Genomic DNA, 25,115 nt, shown 5'->3' with positions numbered 1-25,115 from the left:
TCATAGCTTTAAGGAAAAATTTCTGCTGAGGATTTCCAAGTGTACAAATCCAGCCCAGGCCTTTTCTCATAAGGCTGCTCATTCATCCAGCTGCTCTCTGCTGCTTCTACGCAGACATCCAGTATGTATCTCAAATGAAACATGGCCAGCACTGAATACCCAATCTTCTCCAAAAACTTGCCTGCCTGTCATCCTCTCCATTTCAGTTAAGGGCGATTCCATCTTTCTGGTGGCTCAGGCCACACCTGGGATCATCATTATTTTGTCTTTCTTTCTTTACACATCTGGTCCACCAACAAATCTCTTGGCTCTAGTTTAGTTTCTCCCATGACTTCTGGCCTGTTCCAAGCTACCACCATCTCTTGCCTGGTTTGTGAGAATGGCCACCTGTTTGGTCTCCTTGCTCCTACCCTTTACAGTTGAATGTAACACTACAGTCAGAGGTATCTTTTCTAAACCTAAAATAATCTGTTCTTCTGCTCAAGATTTTCTAATGACCCCTGATTTATTCAGATTATGAGTAAGGGCCATAAAGGATTTGGCCCCTGATTACCTTTCTACTACTCTTATCCTGCTCATCTAGTCTCCCTCCTCTTCCCTGGATAAGCCGGGTAAGGTGCAGCCTCAGAGCATTCACATGCCCATTCCCTCTGCTCCATCTGCTCTTCCCCAACTTATTCTCACTTCCTTGAACACTTTATTCAAATGCCACCTTCACAGTAGGCATACCCCAATTCACAACTGTACTCCCACTCCGCGTTCCTAATTCTGTTCTAATTTTTCTCTATAAAACTTAAAGCCTTCTAAAATGCCATATATTTTACTTACGTACATATTTATGCCTTTCTCTCCCTACTAAAATGTAAGGTCCACAGGGGCAGGAATTTTGCTCATTTATATGTTTTGGTCACTAGTGTATTCTTAGCTCCTAGAAGATTGTGTGGCATAAAGTTGGTACTAAAATCTTGTGAATGAATGAAAAAAATGAATGAATATTAAATATTTCAAGTTCTCTGAATTGCTTTAAATTAGGATTTTTTATAATGGAGATGACGGGGTAGTCATTCTTATATCACTATAGAAAGGTAATCTGATTCCCAGACAGATATATCCAGATTCTAATGTGGTATCTGGAGAATTGCTTACTAGTAGTGGTCAGACAATTGACTTCTTGTCTTTTTCAAGTAAAAAAAGCTTTAATTGCTTTAGGCACTATAAACTTTACGTTAGTTTTATTATCTCTGGTTATATGAAAGGCAAAACATTAGACTGCATTTTTGCATTTTATGACTAGGTTCATAGATAGACACTTGTATTGGGGCTCACGACAGCTGGTTTCATGAGCAATACTAAAAGTCAAAATGCATTCAGAGAATACCACAAAGAATGACTGACTTGGTGTAACCTAAATAACCATAGTCAGGGTTCACATTTTGATCATGACCTCCAGATGCTTTTTAAGGCTACTATTAACTGACTAACCCCTACATGTCCTTCCTTCCTACCAAAGCCTCAGACGAGAACTTTGCTTTTTTGCTTTTTTTTTCCTGTGTAGAGAATAGAAATCAGATACTAGTTGCTTAAAGAAGAGGAGGCCTAGTTAAATCCCAAGGAGATACTGACAACAGGAGATGTGAATTTCAGGCTACTGTGGCCCCTACATCAAGTTATCAGAAAAAGAGAAGGCTGAGGCATTATTAATACATTTTACAGCTTCGTTGACTATCTAAACTGAAGCGTTACAGGTTATTGCTTTGAAATCGCCACAAAATCTTTTACTTGATTTATATAAAAGTATGCATAGAACCAGACACAACCAGTGGTCCTGTAAGTCTGTTCTCTCTGTGGTCCGATTCCTGGGATTCCCGGAAGGGTAAAGATCACCATGATGCTTGAGGAGCAACAAACAGAAGATGCTAAATGTGTGGCAAAGGGTCTAGTCTCCATTTAATTCCTGATCTTCAAAATGAAGAAAATAATACTCGGCCCCAATTAGACATGATGTAAACACTGGAAAATATCCAAGTAAGGTGCCAACAGAGAAATATTTTACAAACACGAGTTCTTAGTATTTTATTATTTGGAGGCAGGAAGAAGTCAAACACAGCTTACACTAAAACAGCTTTCATCATTCAACAAACCTGAAAGTGTTTGTATATATTTCCCAGAACAATGTGCCAGCCAAAGCCCCAGGATTAGCTACGTTAGATTCCCCATCAGGACAAAAAGCACCTGAGACAAAGGAGCCCACCTTGTTGGTGTCACTGGTCCCCTCTGTGGCTCCTTCTTCGGTCTTACTCTCTTCCTTCTCCTGGAGGTTTTCGTTTTCGTCCAGAAGTTTAACAGGGACAGGTGGTGGGGCCTCCTCTTCCACATCACACGAATCTCCGAGAACGGTCTCTGCATTAACACTCTGTCGACACTTTTTGTTTCTGTCCACCGAGGCATATTCAGCAAAGTCTGCTTGGGGAGCTTGGGGCCCTGGAAGCTCTTTCAAGGCGGAAGTCGACTTCGATCTGCTGCTCTGGCCTCTCCCTGGGTTCACAGCTGTGGCCACCTCCTTAATTTCTTTCACAGTCTCATACAAGCAGTCCTCCACCATGTTTTCTTGGGAGGAACTATCCTTCAGCACTTCATATGGCCCTTCCATCCCCAGGCCTTGGTCCCCGTCCCCGCTCCTCGTGCTGAGCGTCGTGTCCACGGCACTGTCGGGAGGAATTCTGGGCAGTTCCCGGCTCTGATGACATTTCGGCTTCCCCGTGCTGTCCTGGGAGTCCAGCAGATCTGAAGCTGACGTCTGCACCTCCTCATAATGTTGCATGCACGTCAGAGTACTGTCTTCTGAAAGAACTAAAGCGGCAGAAGTATTAAAAAAAAATGGAGAAAGACAATCTATTAAATAATTATTGCAGTGAACCGGATGACGAAACGTTAGGTTAAATCAAGGTGCTTGCTTCTTACTGGCCTCTGAGCTGCAAATTACAGATGACAGGATTGTTAGTTGGTATTTCAACCACAGCTGAAACGAAAACCAGCGATTATGTCTTTCCAATACATTATTTAATGAACTGTCTTAGCTACAAATGTGGTTCATGGTTACTTTCATTGCTTATTGATGGGATTCTTGTAGGCAGCGTGTCTAATGCGACCTGAGGTCTGACTCCATGAGAGGCTGGGCACCAAAACGGGGGGCGTGTGTGGTGGCCACCCGCCCCGGCCTTACTGGCCGCCTCCCGTTTGGAGGGAATGACTGGTGCCCATCTGCCTCTACATGGTCATGGCAGACGTGATGGAAGCAGTGAGACAAAAATGTACCCTCAACCACAAGCACAAAGGGACCGTACCCCCGTGCCTCTTCAAAGGTCTTCCTTCCACCTCACCTCTCTACTACCATTTCTACCTCAAATTAGAAAGTCAAATGTGAAGTTCTTAGATGTCCACGGAGATGCACCATGTGAAACCATTCAGTCATCCTTTTAGCAAATGTTCTTTGAGTGCCTACTATGTGCCGGAGACCGTTGAAGTGCCGGAGATACATCAACAAAGCAGAGCCCCGCCCTTCTGATACTTAACATCGTACTGAACAAGTTTTTAAATTACTGTCACCTCGGTTTTATATTCTTTATATACTACATAGTCTTCATATGTAAATATAAAAAGTGTACGTATGCGTGTATTTATATATTCACACGTGTATTTATCTTCTATACTTTTTATATAGTATACAGTCCTTATGTGTTATATATAGTCTTTATATATGTAGGTATGTGTGTGATTATAACTTATGATTTTTAATCTTTTTTTTTTTTTAATTGACTGGATTGGGATTCTCTAAGACCCCTGGAGCCCAAGACAGTGTCTAACACAACGTAGGTGCCACTCTATGTGTACTTGATCATCACAGAGGGGGTGAACTTCCCCCACCCTCCCCGGTCCCAGACATGTATATGGTGGACAGAGAACAGGCACCAGAGCCTGAAGACTCTGGGGTTGAGGCTCTCCCCCCAGCTTCCTTACCAGTACATGGGGGTAACGAGACAACCTCTTATCTTCCATCAGGTGGAAGCACTTTGTAAACAGGAAAGTGCGAAGCAAGCGTCATTGCTGTTTTTGTCACGGAGAGCGCCCAGCACATGAAATAGGCAGTATGCAGAGTGCTTCCAAAGGTGCGTCCAGGACTCAGCTTGCCGGCCTCAAATTAAGGATCCTTTTTTAAATTTTTTTTTAATTTTTATTTATTTGTGATAGTCACACAGAGAGAGAGAGAATGAGGCAGAGACACAGGCAGAGGGAGAAGCAGGCTCCATGCACCGGGAGCCCGACGTGGGATTCGATCCCGGGTCTCCAGGATCGCGCCCTGGGCCAAAGGCAGGCGCCAAACCGCTGCGCCACCCGAGGATCCTCAGCACCCTGACTATGATCGGAGGCAAATTATTAGACTCTCCCTGGTGGGCAAAATAATGGCCTCTGAAAGTGTCCAGGTCCTAATCGCCGGGATCTGTGTGTGTGTGTGTGATGTCACGTGGAGCTAAGGGTGCAAAAGAACTATTAGCTGACCTTGAGATGGAATTGCAGCCTGAGCCACCCAGGGGGGACCAATGTCATCATAAGGGTTCCTTCAAGTGACAGAGGAGGCAGGGAGGGTGGAGAGAGGTGGAGATGGAGGGAGAAGCTAGGAATGAAAAAATGCAGGTGGCCTCTGGAAGCTGAAACGGGTAAGGAAACAGATTCACCTGAGAGCCTCTAGGAGGAAATGAAGCTCTGCTGGGACTCTGACTGCAGGGCTATGAGTTCATATATTTCTGTTGGTCTAAGGCACCAGGTTTGCAGCAATCTACTGAAGCAGCAATGTGCCGCTGTTTCTTCACCTGTAAGCTGTGGAGAGTTACAAGAGCCTCTTTCCGGGAGTAATAATATTACTACTAGTAACAGGAATCTTACAGAAGAGTTGTAGGATGAGTGAGTATACAAATCTTGGAGCCATGGCACAGAGAAACCCATGAATAAATATTAGGTTTTCATCCAAATGAGCTTATTTGTGCTAAAACTGGTAGGAATACTAGGAGTGAGCAAGAACACACTGCCTAGTTTTTGAGCTACATATTTGGAAACCGACTTCTTCCTCCGGTGATGAGGCCTGCGTGGAAAGCCGGTATCTTTGCGGAACTTACTGTCGCCATTGGTGAGTATCCCGTTCTGCTCGCTGCTGGCAGGTGCATCTGTGGCCAGGCTGGTCACCGAACGGCTGAACATCTCCTTGTCGGAAGGCTGCAGAGCAAACACCACGAGAACAATCAGAGTGAAGCAGAGGACAGTGGCCATGGCTTTTTTTTCTAAAAATTAAAACAGCAACAACAGAAACCCAACTCCACTTAAACTACTAAAAATTAAGCAAAATTGAATTGCTCAGTTGTACCAGTCACATTCTGAATGCTCAACAGCCACAGGTGGCTAGTGGTTACCGCATGGGATCAGGTTCAGTCTGGAGATGACTAATACCTGGATATCATCCGTCATGGGGCAGAGCGCTCTTGGACGGAGTTGTCCTAGACTCTTCAGGACACTGGGAATCTTCTGAGGCCACTGCCAGAGCTTTCTACCTGGTGGTCTACAAGCGGGCTACAGCTCAAGGTGAAATGGGGACCAGAAGCCCCAGTGCTGGTCAGAACGGACCCCAGCAGACAGCAGGCTCAGTCTCGTATCACAAGTGCTGAAACGTGCTGTTCTTAAAGGCATATGATGCCAAGAAAAACATGCCACCTGAAGGGAAGAGACTTCAGTCTGGCCAAAGATAGACAACGTCCTTGGTTTCTGAGACTATTTCATAACCAGCCACGCCTCTGCTTCAGGGCTCACGAGAACAATCATGTATGAAGCAGCAGGTTTGCAAACCTTTCTTATTCTCCCAAATTCAGGAAGGAAGCTGGGCTCCAATGTGGAGCTCCTATGTGGAATAACATGCCAGCCTGAGCTCTAGCTACGGGCACTCAGAAAGTAAGTTGGTAGTTCACGTGTTTCCTCAAATGCCCAACTGGTTCCACACAGCAGCCTGAATCACTGCTAACGTGATCTGTTCCCACATCTTCTCAGAGAATACACAGCGTGCGTGACCCAGGGCCACACCTGAACCATGTGTCAGGATGCCACATGGCAAGTTCTTTTTTTATTTTTTATTTTTTTAATTTTTTTTGGCAAGTTCCGATATAAACAGCTCCAGAAGCTTGGCTAGCTGGCTTCATAAGTTCTCTGACTTCTTACTGGGAACCCAATAATAATAGTAGAGAGCATACAGCTCAGGCTGTGTTGCGAACCCTTACTGGAGTCAGCTGCTTCAGCGTAAGGCTGCCCCTGACCATAGAGCGCCAGGAGGTGGGTCATTGCATTAAGGTGCCAGGAACTTATGGTGCAGCTCAAGGCACAGAAACGTCACACCTGGACAGGAGTCAGGGGTGACGGGGGAAGGCCCCCAGGCAGGCTCACAACAGCATCACCGCCTGTCCCTGCTGAAGTAGTGTAATCGGGGTTCTAGCCACCACGTCTACTCTTAGCTTCCAAGAGAAAGGGCCCATGGGGGACCACGAGTGAGCCTCCCTCTTTCCATAGCCCCGAGGAACACACTACAGGGCACCCCTGTGCCTTTGGATGGTTTTAAGCTACAGTTTAGTGGTGCCTCCTCTGGGGACTAGGAGGGAGCTGGGGCCAGGGGTGGGGAGGCGAGGCTGACCACAGGGGCTTCTTTGGCCTAAGTGGCCAATCTGCAAGTTGAACAGGATTTAGAAGCTGAGAGGGAGGCTCTTAGAGAGAGCGGGGGCACAGGCTGTGTGTGTGAGCTCACACACCACCGCCCATGTGAACGTATGCTCCTGCTTGCTCGCTCACTCACTCATGCACATCTGTGTAAGAGAGGCTTTGGGGGGCAGCCCCGGTGGCTCAGCGGTTTAGCGCCGCCTTCATCCCAGGGCCTGACCCTGGAGACCCGGGATCGAGTCCCACGTTGGTCTACCTGCATGGAGCCTGCTTCTCCCTCTGCCTGTGTCTCTGCCTCTCTCTCTCTCTCTCTGTGTGTGTGTGTGTGTGATGAACAAATAAAATCTTAAAAAAAAAAAAAAAAAAGAGAGGCTGTGGGGTTATTAGGTAAGGACATGGTACAGGAAGAGTTCCATCTTCCTTCCGCCCACCTGCCTCTCTACCTCACCCAGGGCTGCTGTTGACCCTAGGTGGGCAAGCAGGCGCTGCAGGTCTACCGCAGTGGTTCTCAAACGTGAGCATCCATCAGAATCATATGGTGGGTGCCTGCTAATGGTTCCCCGGGCCCCATGGATTTCAGGTGCAGCTGCTGCTGCCAGCGGTGCAGGCCACACGTGAGAACCGCTGCTCGGGAAGGATAGGGAGGGAGGACACAGATGGAAGCCCTGTCTCTGGCCTTACCCTCACCTACCACCCGGCACCCAGGAGCATGGGCGGTGATGAAGAAGGCGGGGCCTGGGACCTTCACAACAGCAGAGCTGTCCTCCACCGCCACCCCCTTCTGGACGCCACCACAGCAGCAATCTGTGCAAACGGCGCTGTGTGCAGCGGAGGCGACCAGAGCACAGGGGGCCTGGGATGGGAGAGCCCTCGGGGGGAAGCTCTGAGGGGTGGCCTGGGACGGGAGAGCCCTCATGGGGAAGCTCTGACCCCACTGCATGGCTACATGTTTACATCCTTTCCTCCAAAGCAGCTCTTGCGTGATCTTGAGAAAGTACCTCAGGGACTGGAAACACCTGTTTTAGCACTGCAGTGGGGACAAAACTGATGACATCGGCCCTGCGAATATGTGGGAGGCCCTGTCCCCAGCTGCTAGAATTGCTCAGCAAGGGGGAGGGCATGATCCTGAGTGGAGAGGACAAGGAGGACCAGGCCGCTCAGGCTGCTCCTCACCAGGAAGGATCTGAGGGGCTTGTTGGGGTCTGGTGAGAAATGGTGGACTGTGGACACCCGGCTGGGCCATAGCTCAACAACATGAGGTCACACTGGAGTCTTTAGAAAATGGGGACACTTGCACAGAAACATGCTTTAGAAGAGAGATAATGGAGAGACACCCAGGAGAACGACACGTGACGATGAAGGCACTGAGGAGCGGCAAAGACCACCAGCACGCCACCAGAAGCTAGGAGAAGGGCCTGGGATAGATTCGGCCTCCACGCTCCCAGAAGAACCAGCCCCGCTGACATGCTGATCTCCAGCTCTAGCGCCCAGAACATCAGGACAATGCAGTTAAGAGCATTTAAGCATTAAGCGCTTAGTGTGGGGTCCTTTGTTATGCAGCCCTTGCAAACCGATACACACGATACAGGGGCTGGGGCTGGGCACAGGCCACCCTGCGTCCCTGCAGTAGTTGGGAGCTCCCTCAGGATCTCTCTGGCAGCAGCAGGATCACATCCATTTCAGAAACTCTCCCAACCAACCTAGCTAATTGCCTGGGCCTCCAGTCACACGGGGTAAGAATCCTACAGAGAGAGTGCACAGCCGGCTACCTCTGGCCGAGTTCTTTCCCCTGGGTTCCTTCAGCGCATCAGCGTGTGGGAACACGCTCGGATAAGTGGCTAGGGTTTTAAAGCACACACAGACATGTGCACACGGGTCTCACCACATTCATCAAGTTCTCATGATCCCCGCTATGCTGCCTCGGCTTCTTTTCTCTGAAATGGAAAAAGGAAACATTGCTGTAATATCAAACATGCCGTCGCAAATCAAACATACACTCCCCTTTCTATCCTAATATTTATCGGCGCTTAAATCTCCCTTTTAAGATCCTGGTTTATTTTGCCAAGGAAGCAGAAGCCGGACAGTGACTCCCATCGCTCTTTTGCAGGTGTCAGGGTCTGAAGGGGTCAAGTCACAGCATGAGACCGGTTGCTTCTCTGGCTCTCCCCTTTCTCCCAGAGTAGAAAATACAAGTTTACAACAAAAGGACTGGGAGGCACGTTCCTGAGTAGAAACTGTTCATACCAGGAGGTGGGTCATTGCATTAAGGTGCCAGGAACTTATGGTGCAGCTCAAGGCACAGAAATGTCACACCTAGAATTCATACATGAATTCTAGAATACTAGAAAAGGATTTTGCCTTTTTTTTTTTTTTTTTTTTAAAGGAAATCCAGACAATTCTCAATTCTTCATCTGTCTTAACTCAGAATCTTTGCAACGTTGACTACACCCTGCAACGGGACTGGGAAAATAATGAAAGAAAATACAAATTTTGGCACGTCGGGAAGGATACATGCTCTCAGGATGAGTCATATGTACTTCCAGTCTATGGAAAAGTCCATCGAATAAAAATAGAATTTATTTTTACTCTGGACAGTCTAAAGAAAGCCATCAGTACTAGAGAACACATTTCCCGTATACGCACAAAGCAACACTGACACCCAGTGGGAGTGAAAATAATTACAGGCAGGCCCTCGCAAGTCCAAGGGAGCAAACACTGCCTGCTGGCCACCTTCTGATCAGACTCAGAGCCCCGCTGTAGAGTCCCAGGTCTAAACTGGGAAGGGAAAAAAAAAAATTTAAATAAATAAAAAAAAAAAACTGGGAAGGGATTAGAAGGTCACTTGGTTCAGAGAGTCCATCTGTCCCCCTCCTGATGGAGACCTCAGGGTATTAGTCATCTCCAGACTTGTAAGTGACCCTCGTTGAGTCTCTCCTGAGGTCACTGAGAGGAGGGTTTAGAGGAGGGCTGACGGGTCTACACCGACCCCACAGCACCAATCCACTGGGAGGCTGCCCATGCCCCAACAGTGTTCGAACACTGGGAAATTACTCCCTGTGAGAAAGAGCTTTGCTCCTGAGCAAAGATCTCTTTTTTGGGGGGGGTGTATAGAGATTTTTTATATGAGGGAGGCAGGGTGGGGGAAGAAGTAGCATAGACAAAAGACAGGATGATTATTTCTGTTCATCTCTCGCATAGGAAAATCAACCTGTTCCTTAAACTGCACTTCTAGATTACAGATCTTGAGGAAAACGATCCTTTCAACTACGTAACAGCAATAATTCTCGGTAAGTCTCAAGGGGCAGCAAAAAGAGGGTCTTGAATGCGCGGCATACTTAGATCTGTAAATGTCCAGGGATGGGAAGACGATATACACTTTAACAAGGATGTGCTCTGGAGAATGCCAGAAATCTCGTTCTGGGAAGTTTCGTACGTAAGGGTTCTTCCGATCTCTCCTCGGCAATATCCGATTGAGATTTTCGTTCAAACTACTAAAAAAACGTCCTGGGATGCTTTACAGTAGAGACGTTAATTTTAACACAGGGGTTTCTGTGACAACAGAAACAGGTCTACGTAGCAGGATTCCTTTTGTAACGTGCCTTCCCTGTGAGGACCCTTCTGGGTCCAGGGAAGGGGTTATTTTAGGGTTCCAGGGGATCTCACCTGTCACAACTGGAGCACAGGAAGATGAGGAAGCTGATGAGGAAGAATGTGGCCACGGTGGCCAAGCTGCCCCACAGGACGACCTGCACTTGCCCGCTGCTCAGCATGTCCTCCGAGGGTCCCATGGTGGGAGCGGGAGTGGCACAAGCAGAGGGAGCCCGTCAGTCCTTCAGAGGTGGGCACATGGGCACGGAGCGCTGCGTCCTCCTGCAGAGAGACCACTGGGTTTTTTTTTTTTTTCATTAAAATTTTTTTGGATTTTTAAAAATTTAAATTCAATTTGCCAACATATAGTCTAACACCTAGTGCTCATCCCATCAAGTTCCCTGCTTAGTGCCCGTCACCCAGTCACCCCCACCCACAACCCCTCCCCTTCTGCAAAACTTTGTTTCCCAGAGTCAGGAGTCTCTCATGGTTTGTCTCCCTCTCTAATTTTTCCCTATTCAGTTCCCCTCTTTTCCCCTATAATCCCTTTCACTATTTTTTATATTCCCTGTATGAGTGAAACCATATGATGATTGACCTTCTCCAACTGACTCATTTCACTCAGCATAATACCCTCCAGTTCCACCCACGTTGAAGCAAATGGTGGGTATTCATCCTTTCTGATGGCTGAGGAATATTCCAGTGTATATACAGACCACATCTTCTTTATCCATTCATCTTTCGATGGACACCGAGGCTCCTTCCAGTTTGGCTATTGTGGCCATTGCTGCTATGAACATGGGGGTGCAGGTGTCCCGGCGTTTCACTGCATCTGTATCTTTGGGGTAAATCCCCAACAGTGCAATTGCTGGGTCGTAGGGCAGGTCTATTTTTACCTCTTTGAGGAACCTCCACACAGTTTTCCAGAGCAGCTGCACCAGTTCACATTCCCACCAACAGTGCAGGAGCGTTCCCCTTTCTCCACATCCTCTCCAACATTGGTTATTTCCTCTCCTGTTAATTTTCCCCATTCACACTGGTGTGAGGGGGGATCTCATTGTGGTTTTGATTTGTATTTCCCTGATGGCCAGTGATGCCAAGCACTTTTTTCAAACAACTTCTCACGTGAAGTGACACAATCTCATAACAAGTACATGTCAGGAGGCAGGCTTTGAGCAAAGTCGGGGCGCTGTGTGCAGGGTGGGCTGGGCTCCCCTGGACACCTGCCTCTGGGCAAGTTCCCTCAGTCACCTAGACCTTTTTATTCCTCATCTCAAAAAGTACAGCGGGAGTGCACAAGTGCCCCCAGGACAGTGTTTGAGGCAGTGGATAGCTTATTATTTTGATACGTTTGGGGATAGATTCTTAAGGTCTTCAAATAAAATAAGATTGTATGTATTCCATCACAAATAAATGCTTATTTGGATTCCCCCCCACTCCCAGGGCACTATAAAGCATTTATTGTAGCTTTCACAAAAATGCAGTTCACATCTCCTCCCTACCCGCATCTCCCTAGATCCCAAACCTGCTTTTCTTTGAGAAAGCTGAAGGCCAGTACAATTAATGAAGGAGAATGTCTTTATCTTCACCTTCGTAACCGTTACCTGTTGTATGTGACTATTTTCAGGGCCAGCTTTCATTGAGCTTCTGTGAGTGCTCAGGAAGTACATTTATTTTCTTTCTTCTTTCTTTCTTTCTTTCTTTCTTTCTTTCTTTCTTTCTTTCTTTCTTTCTTCTTTCCTTTTCTTTTCTTCTTTCTTTTCTTTTCTTTCTTTCTTTCTTTCTTTCTTTCTTTCTTTCTTTCTTTCTTTCTTTCTTTCTTCTTTCTTCTTTCTCTCCTCCTCCTCCTCCTTCTTTTTTAAAGATTTTATTTATTCATGAGAGACAGAGAAAGAGGCAGAGACATAGGCAGAGGGAGAGGCAGGCTCCCTGTGGGGGAGCCCAATGTGGGACTCGATCCCAGGACCCCGGGATCACACCCTGAGCCAAAGGCAGATGCTCAACCACTGAGCCACCCAGGCACCCCCAGGAAGTACATTTTCAAATGAACAGATCAAAGTATGTGCTAAGAATACATACTTTGTCAGCAGTAAATAGGACCTATTTATAAACCACTACAAGTGAAGCATAAGAGCTGTACTTCGCACATCTTAGTACCTGGCACGTCCTGGGACTCTTGCTAAATGCTTTCTTCACTTAATTGCTGCTACCAGCCTGTGAAGAAGGCCCTGCTTGTCCCCATTTCTCAGACAAGAAAGTTGAGTGGCAGAGACATTAAGTTCCCACGAGATGTCGCAGATGTTAAGTGGCAGGTGAGGATGTGAGTCCAGCCATTTCTGACTCCCAAACCTGTAGTCTTAGCCCCTAGAGGAAGCGCCTTCTCAACGGGGGCGACAGCTTGCTCTCTGTGCCAGCTACAAATCCTCCAAATGAAAATGGTCACATGAGTTTTGTGAGATATTTTGAGTTATAGATTTTGAAAAATAGAGCAGTATATTAAAAATAAATGATCATCTGGGAACATACAGGCTTCCAGTTACAGAACGGATAAACAGCAGGAATAAAAGGCCCGGCTCAGGGAACAGTCAGTCATACTGTAAGAGTATTGCATGGTGACAGATGGGAGTCACCCAGTGCGTGAGCAGAGCATGACATATAGAGAAACTGGACACCTGAAACTAATGTAACATTGTGTCAACTATAGTCAAAAAGTTTTTATTTTTTTATTTTTTATTTATTTTTTTAAAGTTTTGTTTTAAATTAACAATTATCTCTTGCCAGAGAGGCCTTGCTTAAAGAACATCTGCTTTGTTCAATCTGAGAATATTCTAACATAATCTTAACAGTCTTAATCTCAAGTTTCGCGAATAAAGTAAGCGAATTACTGTCTTAATCAGAGCTCAAAAAAATTTTTTTTTCTTGCAAAAGACCATCCACAGTTATGCTTTCAATCTGCTCCACTGAAAGTGCTTCTAAGTACGTCTCGGGAGCACTGCGCTGTCTGCATCAAGCCAGCACCTGGAGGGCTTGGTGCCTAACAGGAGTGTCCCTTGAAAGGGCTTGGAGAATAAGAGCCACCTCGGCAAAGGCAGTGCAAATGGACCAAATCTCCTCCAGGTGAAACACATCGCATGTATCTGAATATTTAAGACTGAAGAACAATACAAAGCTGGAGAAAAAGAAACTTTTACCTAGAGTGTATCCAGAGAGTATCCTAGGTGAAGTCCATGTTTTCCTTAGGTCCCTAAATCAACACAAACACTTCCTAATGCTCTGTAAATATATAAGCGTACAGTTTCCTGGGTAATATTGAACACCTTTCTTCCCAAGCTGGTTATATATTATGCCTGCAAACAATACACGCATACGCATACCGTAATGGATGGTCAAATTACTTCGGCATGTTTGCCCCCGGACAGCTATAACGGAATGAAAATAACCACCACTTCTCTTCTGGTTTGTTGAAGCAATGAATAATTCACTTTAAATTTAGACTACAAATGGGCCCCACCATCAGTTACTAAAATATATTCAAGCAAGCACATAAATCACGGCGACCTATGAATATATATGAAATAAATTTTTTTTAATATACAGGCCCAAAGCATAACACATTTTAGGAAACACAAACAAAAGAGATCTGTCGTGCAGGCATTTGAGCGTTCCCTCCTTTGTTCACTCATTCACTCAGACAACAGATTTAATCAATGTCTATTTATAAAGTGCCAGATTCCTAGAAAATAGTTTGCTGTGTGAATTATTCAAAAGCCAGATATCCATCCAGCAAACGGGTGTGCAATCTGTAGGACCTTTCTCTTTCTGCACACGTTTCTCGTCTTTTCTCTCTCTCTCTCTCAACGGGGAAGGCCAGTAGAATACAATGAAGTAGGTGGGGTGCCCAGCCTATCGGAACAGTGTAGGGAAAAAGAGGATGAAATCAGATTATTACGAGCTACTGAATGAAAGATGTACCTCAGGGAAAATGTGTCAAAGCTCCAGGCTCCCTCCCCCTTCAACTAAGATTTGTTGAAAAGCTACTAAAAGAACTACTTTTTCCTGGACAAGAATCTCACAAGGGAAAGAATGACTGTCATCGTGTTTCTGAGTCACACTGCGACCCCTAAGGACAAGGGCTCCTGTTGTTCGGGCAGCTTCCACCTGTCTGAAGCCTCTGGGTGGAACTCTTCGGGAGGACCAGGTCACAGCAGTGGTGGGCAGCACACAAGAGCAGCCACCCCTTTAGGGGCCTGGTGGAGGGCAAGGCTTTAATATGACCTTCGGACCCTCACGGCAGATCTGAGGGGGGTGGGGGGTGTTATTCCTATGCTACAGAAAGTCTGCACCAATTCTTCTTTTCTCTTGTTCTCTTCCCTTTTCTGTTTCCAAATGCTCTTGCCCGTTCCTTCTCTGGTCATCTCCTTCCATTTTGGGGTCTTATCTACAGTTAAGATAGATAACTGTGTGCTGTAGAAGGGCTGCCCCCCAAGGATGCAGACGCACATAGACTTCCATGTTCTCTTTTCTTGGTGGGGTTGAGAGTATGGGCCTTGTGTAGGCCCACAAGACTAGACCTCATGCACTGGTTTCATTGAGGTTAAACGCCGTGCTCGGGGCTCAATTTAGTTTGTTCTGAGCAGTGAGGGGATCGGATCGGTGTCTCCCTGTGGCTGGAAGGCTTCTCTCAGGACTAGCAACAACAGGTCAGAATAAGAGGACAAAAAAGCACAGTGTTTGGGAAATAAAAAGTCATCCTGAAAAGGAAGGGTTCCTGCCACAACAACAACATCTGCCAGACCAACACTGTGCCCCTCTACCAACCAAGTTCCACGTGGAGAAGATAATCTAAGGTTCCAAAGTCTGTGATACTGTTACTGGTCCTCAGGACCACCTTATTTTCCATGAATGCGTATATCGAGTATGGTTATTTTCTGAGTGTCCAGAATGAATCCAAAGCAGTAGGACAATCTGGACACCATGAAAAATTTGGAGTGATCTCTCATTATTTTTTCATGGAGATATTTAAGCCTTTTTCTTTCAATCCTATTCTTACCTGACTCAATAACATTGCGTTCAACTGTGGAATATTATTCCTTCAAAACTTAAAAAATATTTCATTTCCAGACCACATGAGTAAATTATTCTCTGAGTTAACTCAACAGAGGGAAAAGGAACACCATTCACTGTACCTCAAAGAACATTATGGCACCCCAATGCCCACTAAGATGAGTTGCAGAAGATCATCATATTCCTGAAAGATTAATAGTTGCGTATCAATTATTTTTGTTTTAAAATAGACCTCATTATTGGCTGCAGTGATGTACATTCACGGCTGAGACTGTCCCTTAATACAAGTGTGTGATATTGTAAAACAGGCACCCCCACTGCTTTTATATAATTCAGCCTACTGTGGGAACTTGTCATTTGGCCTGAGAAAGGTCAGTACTTGAGGTTATAGAATTTCCGCTGGGGATCCTCTGAAAGGATCTGAAAAGTTGGTCTGAATAATAATTTTGGACATAATTATTTTGCTCCATAATCTCTTATCCTTTTATATCCATTCATGTTTTTAACCAATATGTGATTCAATCCAAAAAAATTGATTTTTACTTTAAAAGCAGGTGTCAGGATGCCTGGCTGGCTTAGTGGTTGGGCGCCTGCCTTCGGCTCAGGTCATGATCCTGGGATCTGGGATCGAGTCCCGCATTGGGCTCCCTGCGGGGAGCCTGCTTCTCCCTCTGCCTGCATCTCTGCCTCTGTCTCTCATGAATAAATAAATAAATCTTTAAAAAAAAAAAAAAAAAAAAAGCAGGTGTCACTATTAACCACAAGGTGGCGGTATGACCCTATTCTCGGCCCCAATCATCAGCCTCCTCAAAGACCCTCATTCTGGCTGTTTGTGCCTTGTGTTAGGTAGGTATTTTGTCTTCATTAGCCTAGACTCTGGGTCCCCAGAATCAATTCCAAGAGAAAAGAAGAAAAAAAAAACCGAGATGAAATTAATGAAAGGTGATGACCAAATGACAGCCTTTGGGGTTTTTTTAAATAACACTCTTAACAGGTAGGTGCTCTGATCACAGCAAATTGTGTAAGTAACAGTTTGGTAGAGTTGGGGGATGGCCAGTGAGATTAGGATAGACAGAGGCAGACACCTGAATTCCTCTGAAGCAGGCTTAGGTTGGTAATGATAGTCATTACCATTTTATAGCTGTCGTAGTCAACTCATAATTAAGCATGACAGTCACCACCTCCACTCGTGACCCCTCACTGACAGGGAAAATAAGGAGGGCAGGACCCAACCCCATGGGAATCCCTCCTTCCTGGTCACTACCAGGTGTGGGAACCATGACTTTACGAGCTACAGAACAAACAAATTTAACGATGGCCGATGGCCGAGGAGCCTGTTTCTCTGCTGGGCTCCCGTCCTAGGAGGCGCATGGGCAGATGTACAGGCTAAGGTTCGATGAACCCCTCAAAAGAATTCTCAAGTCCCCTGAAAGAGTTTTTGGCTCAAGTATCAAGTACTTAAATTCAAGGAGATTTCTTCTCAGATTAAAGAGACCCTGAAATAGGCAAGCCTGCTATGCTGGACTCTGGATGGGCGTGCACCAGGCCTGCGCCAACACAGGGAGCCACTTACACGAATGTTTGCCATCCATTTGCTAAGGCACAAAGGTTCTCTGGCAAATAAGGTCATCCCAAAGATGGCCCTACTGCCTTTTTTTTTTTTCTTGGGGTTGGGGTTGGGGAAAATAACCCAAAGAGCAGAAGGTGGTGAAGGACTCCAAGGTAAGATTTTCTTGTTTCTAGTTTCTTGAACTATAAATTTTAAACCATTGCTATGTAGCAATGACTTGGCATTTCTTTCTGCAGCAGCTGATGAGAAGCACACCACCTATGAGCACAAGAGAAAGGAACCTGGAACTCTTTAACGTCACTAACTGACCCTGTTTATCAAGGGCTGCTGCTGAAGGCAGAAGCCAGGCATTCATTCTAAGAGCCAGTTATAAATCCTTAAGGCCATCTGTCAGTGTAACCTGATTACTTTTTGTATGTACCAAATGTATTGATCCACACGGGAAATGGGAAAGCTGGTCTTTTCAGGGGAAGGGGTCTTGCTTGTCTTCAAAAGTACATTAAACTTACATTACAGAAATCATATAGTTTGTTGCTTATAAAAGCCCCATCACCATTTTGGTTTTTTGTCTTTAGAAAAGCCAAGAGGTAAGAGACTTTGATGGGTAAGGAATAACTTAACTTCTAAGGTTGCTTTTGCTCCTATCCTGACTTGAAGACTAACTTGCAAGGTTAATTTATTTTTTTCAGGATTTTATTTATTTAGTTAGAGCAATGGAGAGGGGGAGAGGAGGGAGGGGCAGAGGCGGAAGGAGAGGGAAAATCTCAAGCAGACTCCATGCTGATCATGACCTGAGCTGAAAACAAGAGTCAGATGCTCAACGGACTGAGCCTCCCAGGCGCCCCTCATTTTTTAATTTTTTAATGGTGAATCTCAAGAGAGAGAGAGGGAGGGAGGGAGGGAGAGGGAAAGAGAGAGATACTGACCGATTCATAGAGACCAGGTGAGGTTCACAGGTAAAAGCGTTTCATTTTGCATAAGCAAGTCTTCATGGAAAGTGTGCCATTTGGGCTCTGTGGTCTCTCTCTTGGGTCTTGCATGTTTGCTCATCTGATCTAACTTTAAAGTTCCTTGAGGGTGGAGGCCTGTCCACCTCATTTTCCACCCTAGTCTCAGCATCTACATAAATTGGAAAATAGGAGGCAATGAAGAAGTTTTTTTTACTACACACTTATTTCTGTAGGAAAACTGAGGAGTAAATTCCCGAACGGACTCTCAAAATGCAAGTTTAATAATTTATAAGGTAAGGGAGAGAAGGAGAATAAAAGAGATGAGCACATCAAGCAAATAATTAAAAAATAAGCCAAGGGTGTCTTAAGGCAATACCTTAACTCCGGAATAAACACAGCCACCTGGCTTCTTTGTACTGTCACCGAAGCAGCCGTCTCTTGAGAACAGGCACAGGGGTGGAAATGTGGGTGTCTGCGTACATGGACCCTCACCAACTGTAGCAAGCCTCTCAGCCCGGCGGGGTGTCCCACTGGGTCCCCGAGCTTGGTGCTCCTCTGACCCCTTCCCAGCAAGGGCTTTTCATGCCCTCCTGTCTCTTCCCTCCCTCAAAAGGCGCTGGGGCTTACCTGTCTCAAGGGAAAGAGGAGCCTTCACTATTCTTGGCTCTCCTTCCCACGGTTTTCATCTGATGAAAGCCTAACTACTCTTTAGATCTCAGTTTAAATGTCACTTCCTTGGAGCAACGTTCCTGATGCTGCACTTCAATCCCCTCCCCCTACACACACACACACACACACACACACACACACACTTTAGTTTGGGCCTGTTTTGTAAAAGCTTGTAAAGCTTTTCCCTTCATGGCACTATTCAAAATTGAAATGATGAAGCTCTCTGCTGTCTCGTCTGCTGGTCTAAGTTCCAGAAGGGAGAGCTGTGAACAGACCTATCTGGTTCACAGCTGCAACTCTAGTGTGCGGCACACACTAGGCACTTAATAAATAACCTGAATGAATGAACAGTTGAGTGAACTAATAGATCAGAGGAGAAAAAGCATCCAAGAGGAGGTAAGTATTGACCAGGCCTTCAGAGACAGTAAGGATTAGAAGAAACTGCTCTCTCAGTCTTCTCAAATGGTGTTGAAATTGCACGGGGATGTGAGGAGTTTTGTTCTGTTTTTTTTTTTTTTTTTTTTTTAAGATTTATTTATTTATTTATGATAGAGATAGAGAGAGAGAGGGGGGCAGAGATACAGGAGGAGGGAGAAGCAGGCTCCATGCCAGGAGCCCAACATGGGACTTGCTCCCAGGACTCCAGGATCGTGCCCTGGGCCAAAGGCAGGTGCTAAACCGCTGAGCCACCCAGGGATCCCACATTGTAGGACGTGAGGAGTTCTAAGTCTGCTTGTCAGACTACCTGACAGATAGATTTCCCCTGCACTGCCTTCGTCCCGTCTATGATCACCTAGACTCTACCCATGTAGAGACCTACCACATATCAGTTTTGACTCAAAGGCTTGATATCAAAGACACTGAAAAAGCCTAAGTGAGTACATGCTATGTGCCAGCCACTTTTCTGCACATTACAATTTTTTCATCCTTCTTGGTGCTCTGGCGTAGATGCCACTGTATCTATTTATGGTTGAGGACACCGAAGTTCGTAGGTAAGTGCCATGTCTAGGGTACACAGCCATAGGTTTCCTGACTCAGTGTCCCTGGCTCTTTCTACTACAGCGTTGTGCCCCACAATGTGTTCTCAGGGAGTGGGCGGTGGCCCGCCCCATGCTGTTCACAATGCCCAGGTGTCTGCCTGTCTGGGACATAGGAGCCCCATTCTTCTTCTTGGCCATTTTAACTTCCCTCTATCATGACTAGAGGGAAGAATGCTCATTCTCTTCTGGTTTGCTCACTGCTCATTCCCAGCTGTGCATTCATCACGTGTCCTCCTTCCAAGGAATCTAGAAGACTATCTGGCCCTTGCCCCAATGGCTTTGCTGGAATCCTGTGAGGATTTGGTGTTTGCACAAAGGTCAGTTTACCAAGACCAAGACTTCACAGTCCCCCGCAGTTAAGCATTATTTGCATTGTTTTTATTTGACTTCTTAGGCACAGGTTTCAGCCAGGTTCCTTTTCCTAAAAGATGTAACCAAAAACAACCTAAGTTTCTTTGCTGAAAGGTTCCGAAATTTCCTGCTCGATCTAAATGCCTCTCAAATCCTCCATTCATGGCTGGTGATTTTTAAATGATGAGATGTATCTTAAGAGCTGGTTGGACTGTGGGTGGACCCCTAATTACAAATGCTGCAGGGTCCATCACGTACCAATTAGCTTGTACCAAGCTCTCACCCTAACCATGCTCTCCCATGGAGACTGCACATCAAAGGGTGCTTCCTCTGGGAAAGGGGAACCCTCAAGATGGAAGAAGAGGTGCAATTTAAGAGTAGATGGCAATGTAAGTCACGTGCCAGAGGAATCCCATTTTACAGCAGTGGTTTCATCATGAGCTAGAGCAGAGTTAGATTAAGCAGTCAGCTGTCTCTACTGCATGCCAGTCTGATGCATTTCTGCATCCTCCGGGAAGGGCGGCTGACTCTGGAGTTAATGTGTTCCCTGGGTGCGGCGAGAACGTGGCTCAACGTGCCACCTAGTGCCTGGTGCACCACGGCCATCTTCCTTCTCATCTTGACTATATTTTTAGAACACTATGAATTCTTTCTATTACAGAATCAGCAGAGAAAATGGTTTTTATTGACTCCTAAAAAACACAATCAGAATCTTAAAAAAAAAAAAAAAAAAAAGAAAGAAAAAAGAAAAAAACAAAACAACATACCCCTGCAAGTTACTTGCTTCTGTTACTGGGAACTACTCAGGAGGGCTGGGACTAGTTACGTTAGAATATGTCGTAACTTGTATTTGAAAGCACAGGTTTTCAGGGCTCATCCTCAAGGCTTTCTGCCAGGAGCGGAGTACTCAAGGGCCCTCAAAAACTCCCAAGCTCCTTGCAGAGAAGTGGCAGGACAACGGTTCTAGTAGAACAGAGCTTCTCAAAGGGTGGGACTGACCAGAAACCTCGCTCGGTGTCTTCTGGGGACTTGTTAAAAATATAGACTTCTGGGCTTCCCTGAGGCTTATGAATCAGAAAGTTTGGGGTGGGGCCCATAAATCTCTTTTTAAAGATTTTATTTATTTATTAGAGAGAGAGAGAGAGAAAACGCAAGTGGGTGAGGGAGAAAGAGAAGCTGACTCTGCAGGGTTTGATCTCAAGACCCTGAGATCATGATCTGAGCCAAAATCAAGAGTCGGAAGCTCAACCAACCGAGCCACCCAGGTGTTCCCCATAATCTTTTAATAAGCCCCCTAGGTGACTGTGATGCAGGCTGAAATTTGAGAAGACTATTCTAGAACAGACTTTTACATACCTATAGATCACCTAGGGATCTTGTTAAGGTACAGATTCTGAATTCTGTGTTTCTAACTGGTTCCCAGGTGAGGTCTAGGCTGCTGGCCTGAAGACTACATTTGGAGTAGTACTCGGGTACATGATCATCTTCATTCCAACTAGGCTTGCAGGGTCATCCAGCCAGATCCTTAGTGAAGGTTGGTCTTCATCTCATTCAAAGTCATGTGAAGATGAAGTCAGAGCTCCTGTGTCTTAGGACTTTCTTGGTTACCATACGAGTACTCCAGTAAAAGGCAGTTCCTGACTAATCCAGAGTCCCATAAAATGCCAGTGAGTAGACATGTCATTGTCTGTTCTTTTCCACAATATGTCCAACCAAACCAAAACCTCCCATGCCTCTATTTCTCCTGAAAAAATGAGGTTATTTATAAGGTTTCTTTCCAGCTCTACCATTTTATGAAAGTAGCCAGAAATTCCTCAGGTCTAAAATAAAACTTCAGGGCTTTCCACCCAAAGGGAAATATCGACCCAGCAAGAACATGAAATTCTCAGTGTGATCAATAGTTTCAACTCCCCAGAAAGCATAGTCTTAGTCATTCCCAGGTAAACCTGACAAGGCTGCAGCAGTTATAGGAACATCAGGAGGAAAAATCACAAGCAGCCTTTTCAGTCAGTGTCCAGTGCCAGGAATCAATCCCGACAGCCCCTGCAAAACATCAACTGCTCTTCTGGCAAGCCCACCACTGGACATTGGCAGCAGAGCTAAATTTTGAGTCTGTTTTTTTCATCAGCACCTAGCTGGCATATTTACACATTTATAATTCATGTTTATAACAGCTTTTAAATAAAACACAAAGACAAAACTAAAAATATGTAGATGGGCATACACAGGTGATGGAGAGAGAAAAATGTTGCTACTGGAAACTTCTGAGGTCTTTTAAAGGTACATGCCCAAATTTAGGAAGATTTTACAGAGAAAACAAGTCTGAAAGGGATCTAATTTCCAACCTCAGTACTTGATAAGCTTGAAGAGGTTCCAAATGCAATAGAACATTCTGGAGAAGTCCTCTGTCTCTATTGTTAACGACGGTCAGCTCTTTGGGTTGGTTTCATCAGTTTCTTAACTATTATCTCTGATATTTCTCACTCTTTAACACAAAGGCACAAAGTGTATTTTATTCTGTGACACTCCGTAATTCATTAAAAAAAAAATTGTGAAATACCTGCTACGTACCAAGCACTGTTTCATCTTGAATATGAGATTACACGGGTCTGAGGCAATTATATTGCAAAATTCAATATGCAAGTGGAAAAAAATGTTTCGAATTAAGTTCCTAATACAGAGCTATAGTTTGATCAAAGATTTTTTTTTTTAAGCCCATTGTTGAATTCCAAGCACGTGAAATCAGAGGGAAACAAAAAGCCACAGGCCCCTTCACTCCTACCATATTGCATTAGTCACAATAATTGTAGCCTGATTCCGTCCGGCTTGATGGCAGAGGCGCCGTGGCACTGTCGCAGCTGCAGTGCCCTTGGACTGATGCTGTTTCAAGCTGAGAACTGTCCTCAATGTGTCTGGTGGACTGCAGAGCCGGCCTCTGCGTGTTGGCGGGGTGGGAAGGACCACTTCCCCCGCATGTGCTCAATCACAGTCAGGGTCAGCCAGCCTCAGGGAACAGGTGAGGTTCCGAGGGCCAGGGAAGGTACCTGCAGAGCTCTGGTGCCTCCCCTACCGAGGGGGAGAAAACTGCTTTCGCTTTAGGGTTAAAAGAAGCTTAAAACACCAAATAGTCACGCAAGCGTTGGCACGTGTACTTAAAAATCTTACCAAGGCAGGGCAGCCCGGGTGGCTCAGCGGTTTAGAGCTGCCTTCAGCCCAGGGCGTGATCCTGGAGGCCCTGGGATCGAGTCCCACATAGGGCTCCCTGCGTGGAGCCTGCTTCTGCCTCTGCCCGTGTCTCTGCCTCTCTCTCCTTCTGTGTCTCTCACGAATAAATAAATAAAATCTTAAAAAAAAATCTTACCAAGGCATAAATGGAACAGACCGGGTCACCTGGTAAGGAACAGAGAGGCAAAGGAGAAGGGTGAGAGGGGTGAGGCCAGAAGGCAGGCACTGCATGTCTGAGGTACACGCAGGGAAGAGACGTGGGGGCCTTTCCTGTTTTGTTTTTTTCCCCTCTGCTTGCCCACTTTCCCTATGGCTGGCCTTAATCCATGGTTACCTTGTGAATTTTAGAATGACATATGTATGTACCTGTCTCCATACTTCAGCACATTTATTTTCCTCTCTTCCTCTGCCCAATTTAGGGAAGGCAAAACCACAGTGATGGGGGTAGGGAAGTGGGTGTAATGGAGGGGTGATATCTTGGGAGACTCCACTCTTACACAACGTGGCCTGACATGACCAGACAGGGAACTCCACACCCAGAACCAATCATGGCCTTCGGGAGAGGTCCAGGTCCACCGCAGAGCTGCTCCTAGGCTAGGCAAAGGACCCTGGACTAGATATAAAAGGCAAATGGAGCGAAATATAGGGTTCTGAGGAAAGACCTGGCAGGACAGAACAGTAGCAGACTTCTGAGCAAGAGAATGTTTTCTCAGTTTTAAGGGAAGGGTATTAAGACTGTGGCCCTGCTGTATAACCAGTCCTGAGGTATTCAAGAGCCTCAGTTCAATGGCCTCCAGGCCCCTCCATCCTCGGCCTCATCAGCTGTGTAGGCTTTCCTACTCAGGCCGTGGGAGAGCACCAGCATGTCCTCCAGAACTCCCTCAAGCCCTGCTTCACAACCCTCCGAGGCACTTGTTGGGGTGCTGATGCCTAAACCTGACCCTCAGATACTCTGATATAATAGAGCTGGAGTGGGGGCCCAAGAATATGTATTTTTAACATGCACCTTAACTGATTCTTAAGTGAGTAGTTCACTGGAAATCTTCAGCTCCGAATTTGTTACGAACCCAGTGGGAATCCCAGTGAGGTGGGCGTTACTCATCACGCTTTCAAAAGTTCAAAGTCCTCAGAACTGACGTGGTATTTGGCCAGGGGAATCACTGTGGGAAGAATCAGGGAAGGATGAGAGGACAGGTTTTTGTAAACATGGTTTCTATAGGCTGTATTGTTTTCATCGGTTCATCCTATCAAAAGAAAAATCTAACCCCGTATTGAGTCCCAGTGTGTAAGAGGTAGTGGATTCTGGGGGAATCCATGGGGGGGATCTCCACAGGGCATCTCCCCTCCTTACAATGTCACACAGCTAATGTGATTATGAGACCTAATGAACTGAAGCTAATGTAATTTTGAAAATCTTCATAGCTAATGAAAACCACGTCTTCTCCCTCCAGATTTCCCATTTTGTCTGTTTGTAAATCATGAATAAAATGGAAGTTACGGGTTGAGGCTGTGTTTATGGAAAATCTTAGTATAACTTGAAGAGTTTTATATTTTGAGTGTTACAGTGGCTTCCAAGTTGAAGGATCACATTTGGAACTCACATTATATGCCACAGTATTAAGAAATGTGTGGGAGAGACCTAGAATATGGGTTCATGACACTGACAATTTAGACACAGCCTTTTTCCCCCGCTGACTTCAAAGCACTCCGTATGTCAAATAGTTAGTGTTGTCACTCTGCCCCAATTTCCATTTTCCCTGGAAAGCAGAGAACAAGAAAAGTCTTCAGATTGCACAGTAAGAGCTATTATCAGGGTACGGCTTTGACATTCCCCTACCCTTCACTTCTCTATGCCACGTTTTCACCCATTTAGGGGGAAGGAACATTTCAAAGGGATTAAATTGAGAGGTA

At 45.7% G+C, this 25,115-nt stretch overlaps 1 protein-coding gene across 3 annotated transcripts in view; it reads right to left on the bottom strand.

The window, feature by feature from the left end:
• The window catches only part of PAG1 (phosphoprotein membrane anchor with glycosphingolipid microdomains 1), a 137,783-nt gene that overhangs the window by 14,424 nt on the left and 98,244 nt on the right, over positions 1-25,115 (bottom strand). For all 3 annotated transcript variants that reach the window (XM_077876450.1, XM_077876453.1, XM_077876452.1), the window contains 4 exons: positions 10,411-10,617; positions 8,630-8,681; positions 5,172-5,268; positions 2,252-2,850 (listed from right to left, as the gene is read on the bottom strand). In XM_077876450.1, coding sequence (XP_077732576.1) covers positions 2,252-2,850; positions 5,172-5,268; positions 8,630-8,681; positions 10,411-10,535 — 873 coding nt within the window. In that variant the 5' untranslated portion in view covers positions 10,536-10,617. The remainder of the gene's footprint in view (positions 1-2,251; positions 2,851-5,171; positions 5,269-8,629; positions 8,682-10,410; positions 10,618-25,115) is intronic.

Source organism: Canis aureus, chromosome 28 (assembly GCF_053574225.1).
Source record: "Canis aureus isolate CA01 chromosome 28, VMU_Caureus_v.1.0, whole genome shotgun sequence".
NCBI lineage: Eukaryota > Metazoa > Chordata > Mammalia > Carnivora > Canidae > Canis > Canis aureus.
The sequence above is the reverse complement of the archived record's forward strand: the minus strand, read 5'-3'. Positions and strand labels throughout refer to the sequence as shown.